At 36.6% G+C, this 22,323-nt stretch overlaps 1 protein-coding gene across 4 annotated transcripts; it reads right to left on the reverse strand.

The window, feature by feature from the left end:
- Positions 1–1,390: 1,390 nt before the first annotated feature.
- LOC139121866 (mortality factor 4-like protein 1) lies at positions 1,391–22,260 on the reverse strand. 4 transcript variants are annotated; one of them, XM_070687123.1, is made up of 12 exons: positions 22,153–22,260; positions 20,803–20,849; positions 11,477–11,544; positions 9,581–9,667; positions 9,036–9,083; positions 7,475–7,593; positions 6,168–6,286; positions 5,494–5,595; positions 4,660–4,751; positions 4,048–4,150; positions 3,405–3,474; positions 1,391–2,349 (listed from the first exon to the last, which is right to left on the reverse strand). In XM_070687123.1, the coding sequence occupies exons 1-12, from the start codon at positions 22,247–22,249 to the stop codon at positions 2,180–2,182; spliced, it is 1,122 nt and encodes a 373-aa protein (XP_070543224.1). In that variant the 5' UTR covers positions 22,250–22,260; the 3' UTR covers positions 1,391–2,179. The 4 variants fall into 4 exon arrangements, with proteins under 4 accessions (XP_070543224.1, XP_070543226.1, XP_070543225.1 ...); XM_070687125.1 differs by lacking the exons at positions 20,803–20,849; positions 22,153–22,260 and adding exons at positions 15,968–16,015; positions 16,661–16,795; XM_070687124.1 differs by lacking the exon at positions 9,036–9,083.
- Positions 22,261–22,323: the final 63 nt, after the last annotated feature.

The raw sequence follows: 22,323 nt of genomic DNA on the forward strand, positions 1-22,323 counted from the left end.
CACCCGCTTAGGTTTTAAGGTTTTCATGAAAAACACACACAGTGTATTTGAATAGGAAATTTTAGGACATGACCGCTTAGCTTTTCTGAACTGAAATTTGTTACAATTTTTTATTTGCTGCAATCATATTACATTGTGTTAATTTTATTGTGTGTTTTTCAGCTGCTTAGACGCGTACCTTTTCCCATTTAGAGTGGACGCAAAACAAAGAATTTAATTACTTTGGCCTTATTCCAAATTAGTTCCAATCGTGTTTTCATCAAATCTCACTTGTCAACTCGGTCACATTATGTCAGTCATCATATGACTCTAAACAGTCTCCCATCTCCTATCTGTGCTGTAAATAAGCATATTAGTCGATAAATGAATGAATGAATAATATGACTATGAAATGGGTGCTGGGTGACAAAAACGATCTATTGGTTAGTAATCTATTTGTGAAGGGAGGGGCATAGAACTTGCAAATGTAATGTTACTTCAAATCATTGTTCATTTCTCTCAGAACAGTTGTAATGTTACACAATGGCTGAGTTGACAGTAAATATATTACATTCTATCATAAGACTGGCAAAATTTGTCACTATTTGTATTATTATCGTTTATGGTATTAGCCAGTCAGCATTATACTCCTGTAGGGAAGCACAGCCAATTGTAAGTTGAGGATGTAGTATGTACCAGATAGTCTCAGTAGAACATGTTCCAGTATAGTTTTCATGAGGAAGTAGCTGCAAATGGAGTACTTTTCTTGGACAAAATAAATAACTGATTTTGCTAAATTGGAGCTGTGTGGGAGGAACATAACATTTGTATTTTCCACATTGGTCCTGCTACTTTTCAAGACACATGTACATTGACATATCAATTTCCTGCAGAGTACCAAGTTCAGTGTAAATGTTGAAAAGAAACACTGTCAAAAGACCAGAAATAAAGAGAGATCAGTTCAGCTAAGCTGCATTCTGGATACCAGTAAAACTGACGTCTTCCCATCTAAATGGTTTTGTTGAAGTAGAATGTGAGACTCTGGGACAGATACCAGGACTCTCAAATTGTTACAACTCTTTTCTGATCTACCACTTTTGAGGGCTCATTTTAAAGCTCTTGTAGTAAGAAAAATTTTCATATTCCTAGTTCTTTGAATTTCAAAAATTGTATTTTTCGCCATAGTTTTAACACAGAGGCAGCAGCCATTTTGAATTTCAAAAATTGGTCATGTTAGGTAATTTATTTCTCTAGAACCAAACTTTGCACAATGACCTGTGATTTTCATTCTTGTTTTGGTAAGAGAATGGTTGAAAGTTTTATTAAGGACAATTTGAGCAAAAGTTCAAGTTTTTCACTTTCAAGGAACATACCATGAACCCTTTCATCCAATGAAAAACACAATTCAGAGTCATTTCAAGAGACGGACCCTCTCTGATTTATTACAGATTTCAAAGTGAATAAGACACGGTGTACAGAGCTTACAAAGCCCAATCATGATCAAAGGTATCTCACTACCCTCTACATCCTACTGTTACGATGACCAACCAAACAGCTTGTGAATAACTTATAAAAAATACACATCTTGCATCATAAAAGGAAATTCAAGGAAAAAAGAAGAATAAATTTGCTGCTGGTACCATCCATGATCAGTTGGAAATAATTGAATCAGAGCATAGTTTTTATCAACTGCAAGACTGCACACATTGAGTTGATATCCAGGGTGTTCTAGAAATTGCATCGTATATTCTGATGATTCATTTCAAAAGAGTTACCGTGTCATCAATTTTGACAGTTTTATGAAAAGTGGTGTAACTCCGCTACAGTATTTCTACTTGATGTATACCGGTGACACATATTAACTATGTTTACAAGCTGATATTATTATTACAGCCACGAGGTATATGACAAATATTTAATACGTCACCAACACAGCTCATCCTTTGAGGTGAAAGGTTCAGTGAATAAATCTTTAGCAACACACAAACCTATGGCTGTCTAATTCTTGATCTCTGACATGTCTGAGGTATTCAAGTTGAGATAAAACATTCTTCACAAACAACTGTGAAAACACCTAACGATAACTTTGTCAAGCTTGGGATCAGAATTCAGCCAAGCACGCACAGAAGTACCAAGTGTATAATCTTCATTGAAATAGGCAGTACATGTATATAGACCTGTCTAACTCTCCATTGGAGATCTACACAGCTTTTCTGTGATACTCTGGAGGTGCTACTTCGTAGTCACTGACGCTGAACAGCTGGGAGGAGTTCTTCTGTAAATATTTCAGGAAATCATGGACATGTGTGAGCAGTAGCTGCACGCTCTTCTCATCAAGCGGTGTGTAGGCCAACATGCTGCCTAGTTTGACTGTAAGAAAGTATAAACACTTCAAAATCAGATGAGATTCCAGCAAGTTCATGGTTGATTTAACAATGCCTTAACACTCATGCAAAACACTGTCTTTTGGCAAAACTTGTCATTTAGCTAACGTAAAATGTGCACAGACTAAAAACTTTTACCTTTCTGGTCTACCACTTGTGGAGGTTCATTTTGAAGCTCATACAGCAACTAAAGTTTTCAACCGCTTATTTTTGTTAAATTGAAAAGTTAATTTTCTCTAGTGAACACAGGAATGGCGGTCATTTTGAATTTTGGGTAATTTTTTCTTTTGTACCAAATTTTGCATGGTGACCCTGGAATTTTAATCTTGATTTCCAAAAGGAATAGTTAAAAGTTCTGTTATGTTTGCACAAGAGTTCAAGTATTTCAACTTGAAGGCATGTACAACTTTAATTTGCCTTTTATCTTGTTACAATATGATAGGCAAAGTAAGTATTTTGCTAAGATTTGAGTACATTGGATACCATTTGGGTACCAATGTTTCATATCTGTTGTCCCCTATACGATTGCATTCATAACACTAGGGAATCTCCGTAGCATGACTTTTGGAGGGGGGGGGGGAGAGAGAACCCTGAAAAAATTTACAAAGTAACAGCCTTAGCAAAGACACATTCATAGTCTCTGAATGTAAGTTTTGTCAACATTGTATGATTCCAGATCTACTTATGTTGGACATCTAGAGGGGATGACAAAGGGTTCATTCATCTTTACTTACAGTGAAAACTGACAAAGGAAAGAATATGATTTTTGGAATCAACCTGAAATGCATACTTATTGAGGGCCAATGGTGTTCTGACACACCATGACCCTTACAGAGTCTTGAAATATTTGACGCTTATCACACTGAGCATTAGTGAGAGCTCTTTGCTGATATTCACAACAACCATTTTTGACTTAGGAAACAAAAAACCCCAGTAACTCTGTCTCCTTGAAATGTACAGAGTCAGTTTGTTGGAGATTCACCTGCATAAACATTACACTTTGTTCGACACAGAAAGGGAAAAGACAAAGTGACGACTCACCAAAAAGTCTGAGCAGATGAGGAGCACCATATATCTGTGACATTGTGGCATCTGGATGGGATGCTAAAATCTGAAGGGGAAAAACAATGGTCGTCAAATCTCTATAACAATTACTACAAAGTAGGCCATGAATGATGTATTGGTGTAGTACACAGTCAGGGTAGTTAAATCTTTCAGAATATCCTGCAATGGCGACTCCTTCCTCTGCTGTAACTTATGCACACAGAAGAACATCTCAGTATCTAATCCAATATCATGCAATCAGATAATGGGCATAAAATGTTCTGTTCTAAATTTACACGTTTTGTTCTGAATGTACTGAAGGGTGGTCAAATTTGCAAGTTTGATTTTCCAGAGGAACAATGCAGGCTCATTTAATGTGGACCATACACAAAGAGATAGGACACTTTACATGTAGCCCTATTTTTCTGAAGATCAACAGTGTAACCACTATAAGACACATCCAGTATACAGTGACAAAGTCCTGATCTGAAAGTTGTATTTGTCAATGCCATGAGGGCAGAAATCTACCGGTATATTCATAGTGAGATACACACTGATATACTGCACATACTATGACATAGTTAACAAATGCAGGCATTTCTTGGAATTCCCATTTGCATGCACATCAACGTAAACTCACCTCAGCATATTGAGGTCTTTCAAACTTATACAGCAGCTGAGTTCCTAGCATGACGTTAAAATACTCCTTGATACCAGCCGAGACTTCAATGATGGCACTCTCCCTGCAATGAATTGTTTTTGAATCAAAACTTGAAGCTGTCCAAAGATGTACATATCAATGTCCCAGGTTATAAGGACAGTGAATAAATTATTCTGTATAATGATCAATTTCACTTAGATGAGTTTTAGGCAAATGGAAAATACCTGTATGTAAGGAAAGTTAAATACATCAACCCCTTGCCTTCTATTGAGAATGCTATCTCCTATATACCAAAGACAGTATGAACATGTGTAGGATCATGTTGGAATTTTCTGGCACACAAGGTTCATAGTATGACCCTAGGAATTATGCAAGTTCATTATGCAAGGTTCTGGCATTCCAGATAACTGAAGGGTTAACAATGTGCAAGCTATGTTGATATATTCATTATCACAGTAGCCAAAGCTCAGTAGGCAGAAAATCAAAAGATAATATTGCAGAGGGTGGTGATTTGCAAATAAATGACCTAATCAGAAGATATGATGGCACTATTTCAACAACAATGAAACTTAATTAACATTAGAAACTTACTTGCTTGGAGTCAGTTGTCCCCGTGATGTTTTGTGTTTAACATAATCATCTATGACTTGGTCAACATTGGTCTTGGCTGGTAGGTGGACAAGCTGGGTACATGAGAAAATATAATGAGACCAACATGATATATATTTAAATGGCGTGGATACAGAGCTTTTACAGTCTGGTGTAAGGCTATGTTGCAAAAAATCTCTGGCATGATCACAACTTTAATATTCTTCTGACAAAACACTGTGGGCACATGTGTGAGGATGATACATGTCAACAGTAGATAAGATTATCGTACGATCACTATCGGAGTGAACCTTGTAGCAGAAAACTGCAAGCACTGTGGGATATTATTCATCATTAAAGGGTCAGTAGCTGTAATTTTTGATTCTTTTCTTCCCACTATTTTCGTTTTAATGCCAAAATCAGTTTCTCAACCTACTCCCCAAAGCATGCTGAGATGCACAACATTCAGCTTGAAGACTCAGTCTGCATATGTGCAGATTGCGTTGTCATTGTTGACAAGTGAATTCAGGTCCTGACTACAATTCAAACGTAAACAATAACAATGCATTCTCCACATATAGATAGATTCTATCTTGATGAGCTACAAATTAGGTGTTTCAATATTACTTTGGGGAGTAGAACAAGAACTTGCAATTGACATACAAAACAAGAATGGAGAAAAAATCATCAAAAGTTACAGCTGCTGGCCTTTAAAAACATACATACATACACACAGACATACAGACGCCACCGACTCACCATATAAGCTCTTTTTGGTAATTATATACATACCAAATATGAGCTAAAAATAGGGATGAACTACGCCTGTTAACTCACCTGTTTCTGTCTGGTTATCAAATCCCAATCATCAACCAACACTGGCTTCAATTCATCAGGAATTTTGATCTTTATTTCAACTCTGTTCACAAACGACTCTTCCTGAAAATATTTGGACAAAGGGTAATCAAAGATTTTACATGAACTGAAGCTCTGGAATGAATAATATACTTGGAACTGATGCAATAATAAGACGTCCTTGATCCTATGTATAATGTGAGTCTAGCAGCAAATTACTTCCAGTGTGATACATAAAGGTAGAGGGATCATTAGTTTTCTGGAGGAAGATTTCATACAAAAATGTGATAGGGAAGACAGTGCAACTTATTAATATTACTGTCAACAATTTCTTAAGTATCACTGAAATAAACAATTATGTACTTTTCAAATTTAGACCAATTGGCATATTTGACGTGTGAAGAGTCAGGTGAATGAGTGACAAGACCTGAAACTGTTCCTCTCAAATGTGATAAATTTCAAAGTCTATAGACATTTATACTTTACACAATAATATTTACTTCAAACATTTTCCTTTGATTGATGAAACATTTCATATAATCTTCATTCAGGATATGAACGCACTGTGCATTTTTAAATGAGTTTTACACACAGTGAGTGAAAATGATTCCATGCAATCTGTCACTGTGTCAAATCAGCTATAAGTGAAAACCTACGGATTCAACAGTGGCATCCATTCTTGCCCTTTTCCTCTTTGGCTGATCGGAGGTTGTGGAGGACGCATCGCTGGAGGCAGTAGGTGTAGAAGTTGTGGAAGTACCACTCAGACCAGAACCTTGAACATAAAATACAACTTTGTCAGCCAAAATCATCATATTGTGTGAACGTTATGCTGGATATTTAATGCTTGCATTAAACTTTTGTTTAGGGGAAGAAAAACTAGTTATCAACAATATGAACTGATGCAAACTCCAGATTGGATACCAGTAAACATGCCTCTCTCAAAAAAAATGCAAGGGTAAATGGATCATTGATGTTTATGAGTATTCCTTTAGAAACAACTTCACGGTAGAGCATGAAACTCAATGACTTGATACCATAGTAGGGAAACATATTGTGGTCACAAGCCTGGTTTCTCTGTTATTGCTAGCATGAGGCTTCTTTTCTAGATTCTAGGACAATAACCCCCAGACACTGACCAGGTATGCTTACCTTAAGGTAGAATGTGCCTCAGGGAAAGATATTCAGACCCTCAAATTTTTATAATTTTTTTCCGATCTCACTTGTTGGGGCTCATTTTAACCCTTTCACCCCCAATTTCCTGTATACAGGTCCAACTTTATCATAGAAAACAATGGATTTGGGACAAACCATGGTGGTGAAAGGGTTAAAGCTCTTGGAGTAAGAAAAAGTTTCACCATCTCACTTCTTCGAAGGAAAATTTGATCCTCCTGCATAGTGTTCACACATGGATGGTGGCCATTTTGAATTCAAATATTGGTAAATATTTGGTAATTTTGTAAGCTGTTTGGTCAGAAAATGGTTGAAAGTTTTATTGAGAATAGTACAAAAGTTTCAGTCTTTCACTTTCAAAATGTATACTATCTTAACCAAATCACACTAACTCTAGCCACAACTTGAGAGTAGGAAAGGTTCAGAGAGTGACCATACTGAAACTCTATTTTCTACTGGCATTGCAATGTCTGTTAAGTATAGGACTCCTGACTATACACAGCCGGATTTCAAGATCTGTCATATCATTTCATCAATATCAAGGAATTGTTTACTTTGCTCATCGTCATTTTAATAAATACAAAATAAAACAATGAAGAGTATGAACTATTAACCTACACCGCTTTCTGTATGTTACGGTGTTAGCAGTCTTCATTGTGATAAATTCTGGGCAGGAATCTTGGTGGTTGCTATTCATATAGTGTGAACAACACCCTACACTGAGCAGATTATTATAATAGTAGTGATAAGTCTGACATTTTTGCAATGTGCAAAATTCTAATATTCTTACTTTTCTTTGACTGTGAACTTGTCTGTCCTTGTCTTTCAGAAGAGGTGGTTGGAGTTGGAGCCCTTTCTCTCTCTTTTTCTGGTTTCTTGTACGCAGAGAGTTTGGATTTCTTGCCTTTCCTGGAAATTTCCATAAAAGAAATCAATATGAAAAAAAAGAGCGTGAAAAAAAGTGGTATGTCAAACAAACTTCACTATGACATACTGTTAAGTCTTTTTGTTCTACTGGTATTGAAAATGTTTGGTGCAATCATGGTAAAATGAAATAAATGGAGATATGATATTTTAAGACGCAACATGGAAGGAAAGAGTGAACGATATTTTGACGATTAAAATTGTTTGTCTTGCATGGCAGTTTGTGTACCATTTTACAACACTGGTCCAGTTTAAAGCATTTCTCCATTAAATAAAATCCATGAAATGATGTCATGATGAATATTTTATCAAAACACTCAAGTGGAATTTGATAAAAAACAACTTGTACAAAAGCAAAGCAATATCTGAAAATTTTAACACAAATAACGAATATAAAATATACATGGCAAAAGAGAATTTTAAATGCACTTGTTGGATGAGCAAGGCATGTTAACATTAATATATGCAATTTATCAAGATTTCTCCTGTCCCGTGTCAGTCATCTTTTCATCAGGAAAACTCAAAAAAACTTTCTCATCAAAGAAGTGTTGGATGTAGAGGTACTTTCCCTTTTCTTTTCTTACTTTGTTTATTCAGTTGCATAAATATGCAAAAGTCGCATTAATATGTAAAAAGAAGGCTGGTTTCTTTGTTCTAAGATTTTTCTATGAAACCTGAACATAAATAAAAGCGTTGACAGTTTGCGAAAAGAAACAGTTGTAGTGCTTGAGTGACTTTTGCCTCTGATCACAACTGGTGGATGTAATGCTCTGGACTTTTCCAAAATTGCACACATTTTTATAGAAATGTAAAATTGCAAATATTTACGAAGGATAGTAATAATAAGGCCAGAGTAACTGAATTCTTTGTTTTGCATCTGATCACACTTATTTTGTCCGACATTTTCAGGAAAACAACATTTTCTTGCAGAATTTTCTGTCATTGGTGAAAATCAACCCATGACTTTTACACTGTGACAAAACCCTTCCTCATTAGCAGTCATATTACAACCACTGAATCATGTGGTGACATAAAACGGTACCCCACAGACGCATATAGTTACAGGAACACAAAATCGCTTTGTATGAGAAAACTGTCAAATATAAACAAATTGATTATGTGTTGAATTGTTTTTGTGCATTCTGACCACTAGCCTGCCAACCTATCAGAATTCATAGCGGATGCAAAACAAAGAATTTACTTACTTCAGCCTAAATTGTTTTGTACGGCGGTGAAACAGGACATAAAATGAAAGACGTATCTTTGCATAGATGAACCTATTCATTCCAGTGTACTGAGCCATTTATAGGCAAAAACACACACTTACAAACTTTATTTGCCACTCTGTATACACATATACACACATTCATTCGTAAGCAGTACACAGAGTTTAATTCTTCTATAGTAGAGTTTCAGAAGACTATTACCCTATGGCTAATGTCCTTATTCCACTGTCAGATAATTGGTTCCTCTGTCTGAAATGACAAAACATAGCCAAATATACAAAGAATTGTGTACCAATCCTATGCCGAAACCAGCAACTCAAAGAGTGTTGCTTCAGCAGGTGTTTTTGATGTGAAGATTTTAAGTTTTAAATTAGATTGACAGTAGATAATCATTGTCTGCTTGTGCAGCTCTGCCGAGATGAAAAGGGTATCAAAATCGCATTGAGTAACTTTAACGACTGCACACTACGGGTTCTGCTAAGTGGTATAATTACCTTGAATCTATTCTACATTTTTGACATCGTTGTTTACAACTTCATCCACAGACGAAACCCTGCTCTTTTTGCTTACGGATAATATACTTTTTTCCATACTTGGACTCTGTCAGACATGGCTTAATCAACATGCTACCTGTGTGCAGAGATGTACAATGACCAGCATGCACTTATCTTGTCTCCATCACTTACTGACAACATGCATCCAGACCCAAACTACCAACGGCATGCAGGACTCTTTGTAATACTTACGCATGTTGTGCCTGAAGCTCCTTTTGCTTTTGTAAATTGGCTTCATTGTATTTCAGGACCCGGCTTTCCGGAACCCATTCATCCCAGCTGCAACCATCATATAAGAGTGAGAAAGAGCATAATATATTAGCACAAAATTGACACAGTAGTTCATTATCAACATATTTTAATTTCAAGTTGTCTACATCATTAACCCTTTTGAGTGCCAGTCTATTTTTGTCACCTTTATAAAATATACCACAGTCAATTTTTTTCAGATTTTTGCCAAAATTTTGGTAAGAAACTGTAGCAGATGAAATGTGATATCCATTTGGTCCAAAATTATGAAAAAACTTTCAGAACAGTTCACAAAAATTGGTAAAATATTGCACTAAAATTTTGGTGAGAAAAATTACACCAGTCAAAGGGTTAATTGACAGATTTCATCATATCTTTGTACATACTATGGTACTGATTGTTAGGGCAACTCTTGAAAACAGCAACAATAGTTTGATTTTATTAAGGTACATGCTGGGCTATGCTAAATCAACGTGTCCATTAATTCAATAAGAAACATTCACTACTCCCAACATTTGTACATTATACAGCAATTCCATAAGATCAGAGGATTCGATTGCATTTGTTGAATCCTACCCATGATGTTGAATACGTTGACCATGACAAAATGTGTCTTTCGGATCGGAAATTTTGCTGTGCTGCAGATATTAAAAAGTTGACCTACTGCTATCTCTCAGAATATACTATTACTATTGGAACTATCTATACTATTACAACAACAAAAGGAAAATTTAAAACTGGGTTGGATTTACTGAAGAAGAAAAAAGGTATGAAGCACTATTTGTAATGATAATCAACTAAGTGTATCCCTTATGTTATCTCTCTTTGATAAACTGATCAGACCTATCAGCGTGTATACTAGCGAAATGTTGGGAGACCAACATAACCAGTACTTCATTCATCTTTGTAATGTACACCTAAATTTTTCTTGATTTTTACGTAACATAGTCAAAAATTCTCCTCAGTTGGCAATTTCTAGTCAACCCCTTGGAAGATACCATACTGCAATTTTCATACAAATATAAAATATTACGATAGGATTTATAATAGTGATAACCTCTTTCTGAAAGATGGCTATGTAGTTAACAAAAGCTTGAACATTAACTGGTACACTCAACATATTGAATCCCTACTTGAATGTATGAAAGGAAATATTTTCTTTGAATATCAGAAGATCCTTTCACAGACAGAAATAATTTAATATATATAATGAATACGGAAACTGAGTAAATACTTACCTTTAGCAAAAATATACAAGAATGTATGAAAATCAGAAATGAGATAACCTAATATTCATCCATATTATATCTGATATGGTTTCCCTATGGGTCTCTTTGTTGTTTTTTTTCTTCACTTTTGTTTACATATGTCTTCTTTACTTTTTTCCACTCACTGATACAGTATTACTGTTTGTACTACATTTGGCCATACTACCTCTATTTTGGTGTAATGTCTTACCACTGTCCATCCTACATTTACCTACGGTGAGACTAGCGTTATGATAAGCTCTTACTATTGCTTTACATGGCTGTGCTTCTTGGTAATACAGACTAGCTCAATGACACCTGCTAGGAGGCTACATTACTGTTAAATTCGGAGGAAAGCAAATCCTCTCAGGATTGGTGATTGACAGGACATTGCCACTTTCACTGAAGTGGTCCTGCAATAGATTTACTCTGATAGTTCTGTATTCATTCTTTATAACAGCATTAAACTTAATCGGCCATAGTCTTGCGAAATTGCAAATTGACTAAGTAAGGCCTCAGACAAATGGAATTCCTCATCCCTGTTATATTCAAGCTATATTAAGAATAACAACAAAATAAACTTGATACCTACTTTTTATTCCAACCATTGTAGTGGATGAAGTATTTCGTCTGCTTTTCCTTCACCTGGTATTTCACACACTGTACAATGGAAATCAAAAGGAATAGCTAGATGATGAAAACAGACGTCTGACATTTTTGTCAGATTCTTCATTATAATTTTGAAAACAACCTATTCTCCTAGGGATCAGAAATTTGTGAACTTTTCTTGCTTTCTGAATAATCTCATGATAAAATCACTGGTAGATGTACTCTTCTGGAGACAGTTGCATATACTGGTAAAAAATATTGTCTCTCATCATTATCACATTCACATGAATCACTGATAAAACAACCCCACACTGTTCAAGAACAGCCATTGATTCAACATTCTATGAAGTTGAAATAAGGACTAATAATAATTATAATGGTAATTCCTTTATCAGATTCAGCTGAAAATTAAATTGTAAACATAGTGCCTGAAAATACAACCGGCTCAACATTGTTAAATGTTTGTATGGTAGACAATATTATATAAATGTTGTAGGGCTACATAAATGGGCTTGTGTGTAGTCCCCTATAACCCCTGGACATCTTCACAATACTTGCATTTCTATCAATGCCGTGTAACATGGGATTTACACTTGTTGGAAATATCTTAACCCTATATGAAATTTACTGCCCTTGAGAGAGTAATTAAGTCATATACAATGATTTTTTGAAAATTAAAGAAACCGTAAATTGTCTTAAACGTATTACCAGATACACATTCTTCATTCAAATTTTGCTGTACAATATAGATGCGGGTCCTACACCTCATCTGATGAAAGAATCGTGTGTCGGTGTATTGTGTATGGCAAGCATTAATGACAACAGTATCAGACGGTGCATATCATTTACAGCTCACAATGAGAACCTTTATTTATCTTAACATTGCTTCATACATTACAATCAGTGTTCTCCAAGGAATTTCTGCTAGCATAGTGGCTAATTTGCTTAACAATATAATAAATTATGTTACTAAATTTCTATTGTTTTACCAAAATTGAAGAGTTGTGGCCATCATGCTTAAATTGCTCTGAGCAGAACAATAGCAATATCTCCTGTATACAGTTAAATACAATCAAAACTTGAATCACTTTACACAAACCAATCTGGCACAAAAAATTAAAACACAAAAGGTACACAACGTTCAGAGTTGGCTAACATTAGTCAGTTGTCCATTTCATACAATGTATAGAACTGCAATGGTTGTGTATCAGCAATTTGTAGTGTGCCTGATTGACTGTTTACACTGTGAGAATCAATAGTTGCTTTATCATGCCTTTTGCAAAATGCATGAATACATCTGCAGAGATTATTATCATCAATTGGAATATGATAAAGAATGTTCTTCTTCCTATTGTAGGCAAGTCTATCATCTGTATAGTGCCTGCTGTCTCTTTGACATGTACAGTACACTAGGAATGAATCTGACATTCCCTTGGTAAATCTCTGGCACTTATTGTTTACAACACAGAACAAACTCTATGAACTCCCCCTCATAAGGTAGTGAGCACTACCACACCACATATTCCGTTTTAGTATGGAGACTGGGTACTCCACAACAGTACGTTGTTACTGGAGACACCAAGCTCTCTACAGATGCTCTGAAAAAATAAAAGATTGATGGAAGCATTAATCACTACTAGCTTATGAAAACTGGAAGTGTCCTTTCCTATGTTACCAACCTCTGACATTAGGCAACATACTCAGACAATCCAGTTTTTATCCAAGGGCAGTTCAACTTTGTTGATCCAGTAATTTTTAGTGTGGTGTTTTAGTGTACAGTTTTGGGGGGCATCACTCCGCAGTAGTTTTATTGGTTGTAATTTGTTTCTATACTATTTTTGTTGCAATTTTGGTGTTTTTATTATATTGTGTGCTGTATAGTGGGATTGTGTGCGTGTGTTTGTTTAACAACACCAAGTCACAATCCTTATCGACTCCATTCGGTAATAATAAAGTAATAATAATACTATGCTAACAAACTTTGTTCTTTAATGCTAATGTTCAAGATGCAATAACGTTAGGAAAACTGAATCCTATCAGAACATAATTTTGGTAAAAAACCTCAACTGTGTGTTCATGACTGATGTAAAAGTTCCTAATCAAAATGACAAAACACATCTTGGGTTTACTTTAGTACAGCTTGTAGACTTGGTTCAAGTCTGTGATTTGTGAATGTTTGAGTGGAGTAAACGCAATGATTTGTATTCTGCTTTCATGTGAAACGCGCGCGTGAGTGGACGCAATGAGTAGGGTGAACGCCATGAGTGGAGTGAACGCTATACAGCGGAGTTTCACCCGGAATCACAGACTTGGCTTTCTTGCACGATCTGCGTTGCTATAAATTATTCATGAGATGACGTTTTCTTTACTCATATATTATTCATAAGATGACATCACTAAATTTTACACATTGGGAGGAGTTACCAATTGACCCTAACGAGACGTGCATAAAACTCACATGGGGTTGTTGACAAAATGTCGAGTGCGATCACTCCCACAAAAGTCAGCACGACCTCTGTTGTATCACCGAAAACGCGTGAAAATATCTGTGTTGTTTGTGGGGCCCATGTGAAAAAATGCGAAAATCGTCGCCGGTTATTCAAGGATGGAAAAAGACACCGTCCTTACAGTTGTAGCCTGTTCTCTTACGTGCCTAAAGCGATGGAAATCAAAACAATGTGGGGCGACTTCGTATGTCAGTGATTTTCCGCTGCCGGTTGGTGCGCAGACGAACACATCTTTTCCCTCAATGTAACTCTCAACAAGCTTTCTTTGGTAATCTCGCATGATCAGCGATGGTCGACCGATCAGTTGTAAAATGTGGTTGATGTACGAACTTGATGCCATTAGGCCTATTCGCCCAGATATAAAACGTCCTCGATGTCTAGCTTTGCACGGAGATGACAACAAACGTTTTAATACATGCAGAGGTTTATTAGCATGCGTTCTTCTTATTGGCCAGAATAACGGCGGGGGCTGTCAATCATTTTGTATTTGCTCTACGTCACTGTGTACACAGTCCGTCTCACCGCCTGTACTTTGCAAGAGGTCCAAGTCGGTGAATCTGGCAGAAACTAACTCACTACTGTGCAGACTCAAACGTGACGCATTCAATCACTGGGAAAACCTGGTGTGAGCTGCCAAATTCCGGATAGGTTTGTACGAAATAGGAGAGACACAAGAGAAACTATTATAAATGATTTTATTTTTTTAAAATTCACCGACTTGAACCAAGTCTATACAGCTTGCTGAAACTCTTGCTAATGTAAGAATGTAATACTAACAATGTCAATGTTGGAACACAACAGCAGTGTTTTCTCTAGGGTTATGTCGTCCTCTTCTTTTGAAAATCTGGGGAGGGGGATTTGGTTCTGATTGTGGCGGACATTAATAAATCATGCAAATCTAAGGTATGCAAATTAAGATTTTGTTCAAGGTATTAGCAAATTAAGGTTATAGCATTGATCATATTTCAAATAAAAGAGAGTCTTTCAGCTTTATCTCATCCTTGTATAGATAGGAAGTTTGAATCACTTTACTGTGGCTACATATAGTGGATTACATCAACTGTATGATACCACATCATCGACAGTAATCATGAAGTGGAATGCTAAGTACCCAGTGTAAATTGTAATCTCAGACCTCATTATGGAAGGGCGACATGTTGCCTATTTGTGATTATTTAAAGGGGGATTTTGATCAGAAATGGAGGGGGGGGGGGAGGATTTGGTAATCAGGCATCCCAGAGAAAACATAGAAACACTGACATGTAACATCTAAAATCCTGCAAAGTTCATATGTTACTGACTGGTAAAGTTGGTTGAAACCAGCAAGGCATGAAAGAGATACCTACCTTTTTACAACAATGTTGAAACGTGTGCCCCTTGGAAAAACGTTTTCTTTACATTTTAGCACATGCATTGCATCATGATTATCATGAAACCGAGTGTTTTCTGATAATTTTTTGTCAGAAAACAAACAGGTGACATCTCTGCAAAGCATTTTTTTCAGCCATATCTAACTATATAAATGAAGTAGCCATGGGCACATATAACACATAAAATTCATTGAGTCAAGAAACCATGAATTCAACATATCACATAGCATACAGAGGCACTTGTCAGCTGTGGCATTTGAATACCAACTGGACAAATTACAAATGTCAACTGAGCTCATGGTTCATGAATCTCACGCCTACCTGAGCTATTAAATCAGCTAAAAATTTGAATCAGTGGAACAAGGGAACTCTGAATATTGAAAATGAAACTGGATGAATGGTCAGGATACTTGGCTACATAATTCTGTTGAAGGTCAAGTTGACCAGGGTCAAGCTCAAGCTGACTCGCTTGGGATCAAGGCAGTTGAATTTTAAGGTTGCCTAGAAACTGCAGGCAAAGAATATAAAAGTTAATGATGTTTTTCACAAAAAGAAAATCCCAACAAGGTTGTACTGTTCAGCTGTTAGAGTACCTACCTTTTTTTTGGCTTCAGACTTCTTCCAGTTTTTCTTCCGCGGCATTTTCTAAAATAAACGAGAAAGCTGAAGTATCAGTGCTTTCTCATTCCATGGCAAATATTGTTTCTCATAAAAATGCTCTAGGAAATAATTTTATCATTGATGATTAAGAAAAAGCAACATTTACATCATGTTTCTCCATGACGACCTACTCTTTATGTCACTTGTACGGACGTAAAAGCTGTACTGAAACGACTCGGGCCTTCGGGAACACGACCTGTACTGTGAGTGTCATGTCAGAGCGTGCTGGAAAACCTGAGCTGCTGACATGATACAGAAAAGTGACAGAACTAGGTATCTTTGTTGAACGCCGTCAATATTTACTCTCCTTGATAACAGCTTTGCTGAGTTTGTTTCATAGGTAAATGCCATGGACGCTTTCGACCGTCGTGTTGGTGTGCCATAGAATGGTGCAAGCTCTGCCGTCCCGTCCGATACGGACGTACACCAGTGACGGCAGCAGCGGCCATGTTGATCAAGAAATTAATATCCACTTCAAAAGTTGTTTCCAAAACAATGCCGAAATAACTAAACAAAACACCTTGAAATAACGGTCTGACATCCCTATTTCATGAAGAAATAAACACAGGATTACGTAAAACAACAGAATAGAAGGTGTTCAGTCGGGATTATTAGGACTGTTATACTTACCGGACGTGCTTCTTGCTGTCCCCCGCCTTTCTCCTTTGAAACGTGTTGGTGGCGCACTCAAAATGGCCTGCGATGTCGAAGTGAGCGTCGGGATATATTCGGTTTCGAATTCGTTTTCAGATTCCATCGCGCCAGGTATAACACATACACCACATTATTGGGGTTTTCAAGTTTTCAATTTTAGGAAAATAACGAAGGCATACCAAAAAGATGCTGTCGTAAATTTCATCACTTATTTCATCAATTAAAATCAATTAACATGTTTAAGAATCGCCGACGAAGATGTGACGAAGATGTGTCAGAGGTGAAAAAGCTATATCGCCCAATTTACAATAGAAATGACACTGATACGTTACAAAATGATCTGGACAGACTCCAAAAGTGGTCACAGGATTGGCAGATGAGTTTTAATGTCAAGAAATGTAAGTCCATGCATATTGGAGTGAATAATCCATCACATGTTTACCAGATGAGTAATATACCACTGCAACATACAGAGGAGGAAAAAGATCTTGGTGTAACAGTGCATTCCAACCTCAAACCTTCATCACAGTGTATCCAGGCAGCAAAAACAGCAAATAACATGTTGGGCATCATTAAAAGAACAATTACTCACAAATCAACTGACATAATTAAACGTTTGTACAAGCAGCTGGTGAGACCAAGATTAGAATATGGTGTGCAAGCATGGTCACCGTGGTTACAAAAGGATATTACCCTACTAGAGAAAGTTCAACGCCGGGCCACAAAATTAGTTCCAGAACTACGTAAACTACCATATCAAGAAAGATTACAGCACTTTGGCCTTACTACACTGGAGCAGAGAAGAACCAGGGGAGACATGTTGCAAGTTTTCAAGATTTTAAACGGATACGACTCATGCATGAGTATGTATGAGTGAGACCAAGATTAGAATATGGTGTGCAAGCATGGTCACCGTGGTTACAAAAGGATATTACCCTACTAGAGAAAGTTCAACGCCGGGCCACAAAATTAGTTCCAGAACTACGTAAACTACCATATCAAGAAAGATTACAGCACTTTGGCCTTACTACACTGGAGCAGAGAAGAACCAGGGGAGACATGTTGCAAGTTTTCAAGATTTTAAACGGATACGACTCATGCAATGTATCACTTCAACTGTCATCAAGTACTACACGTGGACACAATTATAAACTGTTGAAACCAACTGTCAGACTAAATATACGAAAATACTTCTTCTCTTCTAGGATAGTCAATACATGGAACAGTTTGCCAGCCAACATTGTTAATGCACAGTCTGTCAATGACTTTAAAAACCAGTACGACGCTCTGCCAATACTTGAGAACTAAGGGATTTTCATTATCCTCTGGATACCTTATCCCTCATCTAAACTGAACTGAACTGAACTGAACTGAACTGAACTGAACTGAATCGCCTGGATGTTTACCTGAATAGTCAACCAATGCAGGGTTAGCGGTAGGATTTTCAAGTTAGTAGCCACACTTACTCGGTGTGGCTAATTTGGTCCTCATTTTATTAGCCACACGCAACTTTCATTAGCCACACATACTAAATGCTGGTAGAAATATGCTTCAGTCTTCAAGTTTTTGATGTAATACATTCATAAATGCATACACACACACACACACACACACACATATATATATATATATATATATATATATATATATATATATATATATACGAGATACATGAGACTATACATTTCTTTTTTCACTGCAAAGGCTACATGGACAGTAGACATGATCTTTAAGTAAACTAAACATTTGTAAAAACACATTCAGAGACACACAAGACCTTATGAACATTTTTCAAGAACAATCAAATCATCATTATGTGATTTGGGAAAATTGTTTGAACTCAGATCAAAATAAAAATGAAAAAGAGTAAAATATTGATGAACATGTTACATCCTCATCTATATATACTCTTTTGTTGTTGATTTTGCAAAACCTGTATTGTACTTTATGATCAAGATCCCCAATTGGGATAGGATTTCAATAAAGGCTTACTTCACTTTACTTTACATGCCTACCCTACTTAAACCCCGATAAAGAAAGGTGATGCGCGTATAATAGATGATTACAGTTAGTAAAATTACTTTTCCGATCAGAAAAACTATTAAAAAGGTGTTACAACAATGAGACATTGAAGTTCCCGCGACAGCATCGCTAGGAAAATGGCACGTTTTGCCAGTACTTTCATGAATCTGTGTCCCTCCGTACCCCCGTTACCTAAATAGAATAGTCCCACTCCGCACATCCGCAATTGTTATTCTCACTCAAGGCCACGATGCGACGTTGGTTTTCCTTCTCTAAATATGCAATTTCATTTGTTTGACGCTATTATCCTTTTATCAGTGAAGAGTTTTTACCGGTGACTATTACAACTTTCACTGGTCTGTCATTGTTTTCACAAGATGTAGACCGTTTGATATTGCAATGTCGACTTGCTTTTTTGTGCAGTCAATGCACATGCCATGCCAGTTAGTTTACGTTTCACACTATGCTGTTGATCGACAGCATACACGACGTCTTTGTTTCACGTTTACTTTTTTCAAGTTATGATTAATGTGGAAATTTCACTAAATGTCGCTGATCTAGGGATTGTGTAATCAATTTGATTTGATACTGCGATATGAAATACTGTGTCAATAAAGCTCGGAATCGTCACTGAGTTTTGCTGCTTTTGGCTATGGTTGTCTATCTTAGTATCAACGTGATCGGAATGCCAGTTCATGGAGATCGAGATCGCGAGAATGTAATTGTAACTGTTTTCTGTATTTTGTCTTCCTTAACAATTTCAAGTAAGTGCTTTAACTAAAGAGTTTTTATGTTGTCTTATATCAGTGGAAAAGCATTAAGATTTGGACAGTTTAGTTTTATCAATTTCGACTATAGAAATCAGCTGTCGCCACGCTTTTGAGATCGTGGCGATTGCCGATGAGTTTTTGTTCGCCACAAACGAGTTTTAGTCGCATTTTGCGACTGTGGCGACCTCTACCGCGAACCCTGCAATGAAATACAACTACATCGAACAGTATCTCTACCAGAGTTGACAACTCAAAACTGAATATATAGAGGCACTACAGAGCCTGCGTTCAGAAGCAACATAACATAACATAACATCACATCTTTGAGATACCAATGGTGACATTTGCTGGCTTTGTTCACTTAAATGACATGCATAGGCACCCTGTCTTTCATGTTTTTTTTTTAATATTGAAAGTGTGATCAAGGTCAGCACAACTGCTTAACAACTACATTCCCATCATCGGCCAACTTTTTTAAATTTGCAAAGATGCATTGTCAATTATATCAGTAAAAAGTAAAGGCACCAAGACAGTGTATCTGTTAAAACCTGGGACAAACCAGTGGTTTGATATTAGTAGCCAGGTGGACATGGCACCTATTCACATGCAGGCAATTCATCGCCTATCAGTGCTAAATTGCAAATTTGCCGGTTTTTTTTCAGCGTCTCTCTGTCACTACAAAGTAAGTCTCTCACGTCTTTGGTATCTTGCTATTGTGATCGCACAGGGCTTGTTTTATCATTGCTCCTGGATGGGCATTTTATAAACAATCTACATTTATATTGGTAATAGTACTCTGAGACATCACTGTGCAGAAAGTTAATTCTTACATGAAAGTTATTCAGTAGATAACCATGCAAGTTACTTCTACAAGTTGAAGTGATAGCAGGTGTACCGTGTAACACCTAAAGGCGTATCAGATGTGTATGTGCAAATGTGCAGATTGGGGAGGTTGTATAGGGCCTTTAATACTTTTATGCATGAAACTTTAATTTCTAATATTACAGACATCTAATCCCCTGTATCTAAACAAAATCCCCCCCAAAATAAACACAAATGGTTGCTATGTCCCTCTTTACAATGGGATCTTGAGATATTGATATGAACTGAGTATTACAATAGGCGTTTGCACCATGATTGCTGCCTATATTTGATCCACGCTATTATTACCTTTTTTGCTATAAACATTGAAAAAAACTTCATGTGCATAACTTAAGTTCCCATAATTATGGTCTCCCCTCAGTCAGCACCAAATTTTTCCCCCACAATGGACATTTAAACGCTGCTATTCAGTCATAAAATTGGATGAAAATTCATCAGCCATACCTTAGCTTCATAGAGTAAGGGTCCATGGAAACACAGAACACGCTCACCTGTTCAAACATGCAAAACATTCAGACAGTTGGTCATCAAAGATCATAGAATGTCTCTGTTTGTGTAATGATAAAACAATATCATTTTTGTAAAACTAGATCTTTTGCATCTCAATTGAAGAAACAAATGAAATATAGATATTTACCTAGTGAACTCTCTATTGCAAGATCTATGTGAATGACAATATAAATTTTGTACTATAAGACAAAAATATTTATAGAATATTTTGAATTGCTGATTTCATTAAAATTTGTGAAGATATTTGAAGAAAAGTGACAAGTATGAATATGCAAATGTCATGCAAATTGTAACAAACTAATAGGTGCAATGTGGATTACAGAGTCATTTTGACAAATCAAAATTTTAAAGTTAATCACATTTAGAAACCTGTCTTTTAGTCATCCCAGGTTTTGAAAAGGTTTAACTCTCATTGTATCAGATAGAATTTTTCAACGATTCTTTCTTGAGTTAATTTTGCATCAATTCATCACTCTCAATCACATAGCAGATCTGGTCTTGTGATTTTGTAATCAATGTATTTTTTAGGACTGCTTGGGAGCTGTTGTCGACTTGCATGCTTCTCAAGTTTATAAGACATGGTTGAAAAGGCATGAAAGTTGACGAAATAGTTTAACACAGTGTGTTTCTTATTGTCTACAAAATTTTCGAGCCAGAGACTTTTCTCAGGGTTAGTATTGATCAACTCGGTACTAGTAGTAGTACTACGCTTGCACATCATGGAAGAAAGAAGCGAGACTTAGCAGGGTAGTCATATTCCTTTCAGTTTGTTTGGCATAGTTAATTTGTTTTGAGATATGCCTCTGAGGCTCATACACAATGTTAACTTCGACGGTAAAACATGCTCTGTCTGACTGCGATTCTACAAGTGAAGTCTGGGGGCGCTGCAGTATTCGACAACCACAAACAAAAGCGTGGCGAATTTTATATTCAGTGAAAATGTGTAGAAATAGATAAATGGATAGCGGCATCAACGGTTTTCGACCGTTGAAATGTAATTTTAGTTAATAGGTAGAGATGACTTAGCTAAAAGGTACAAGGTTTCGTCTACGTAACAAATCAACATTACTTAGGCTACGCATGGCAAACGCAAACCAGCATGGCAAACCGCAGCAGCTCCGTCAGTCATTGGAAAACCTGTCACTGGGCCATCGCGTAGGTGATGTAGTACATGCGTATTTCAAGCTGAAAACTGATAATATGACGCGATTTTTGATGACTGAGTATGGAATGGATAAACTCTACGAATAAACAGGAATGCAAACAAACAAAGGAACAACAAACCTTCTGCAAATTTCATTTTCGTGTCGCCGCGGTCTTTCGGAGGCGCCATTTTGGTATCATACGAGGAAAGTAATCCGAACATATATACACCGAGCATGTGAATACTAATACTCTGTTCGAGTGACTGACAAGACTGCAAATAAATTACTCATTTGCCTTTAAAAACAACAT

This window comes from Ptychodera flava, chromosome 21 (assembly GCF_041260155.1).
Source record: "Ptychodera flava strain L36383 chromosome 21, AS_Pfla_20210202, whole genome shotgun sequence".
Taxonomy (NCBI): Eukaryota; Metazoa; Hemichordata; class Enteropneusta; family Ptychoderidae; genus Ptychodera; species Ptychodera flava.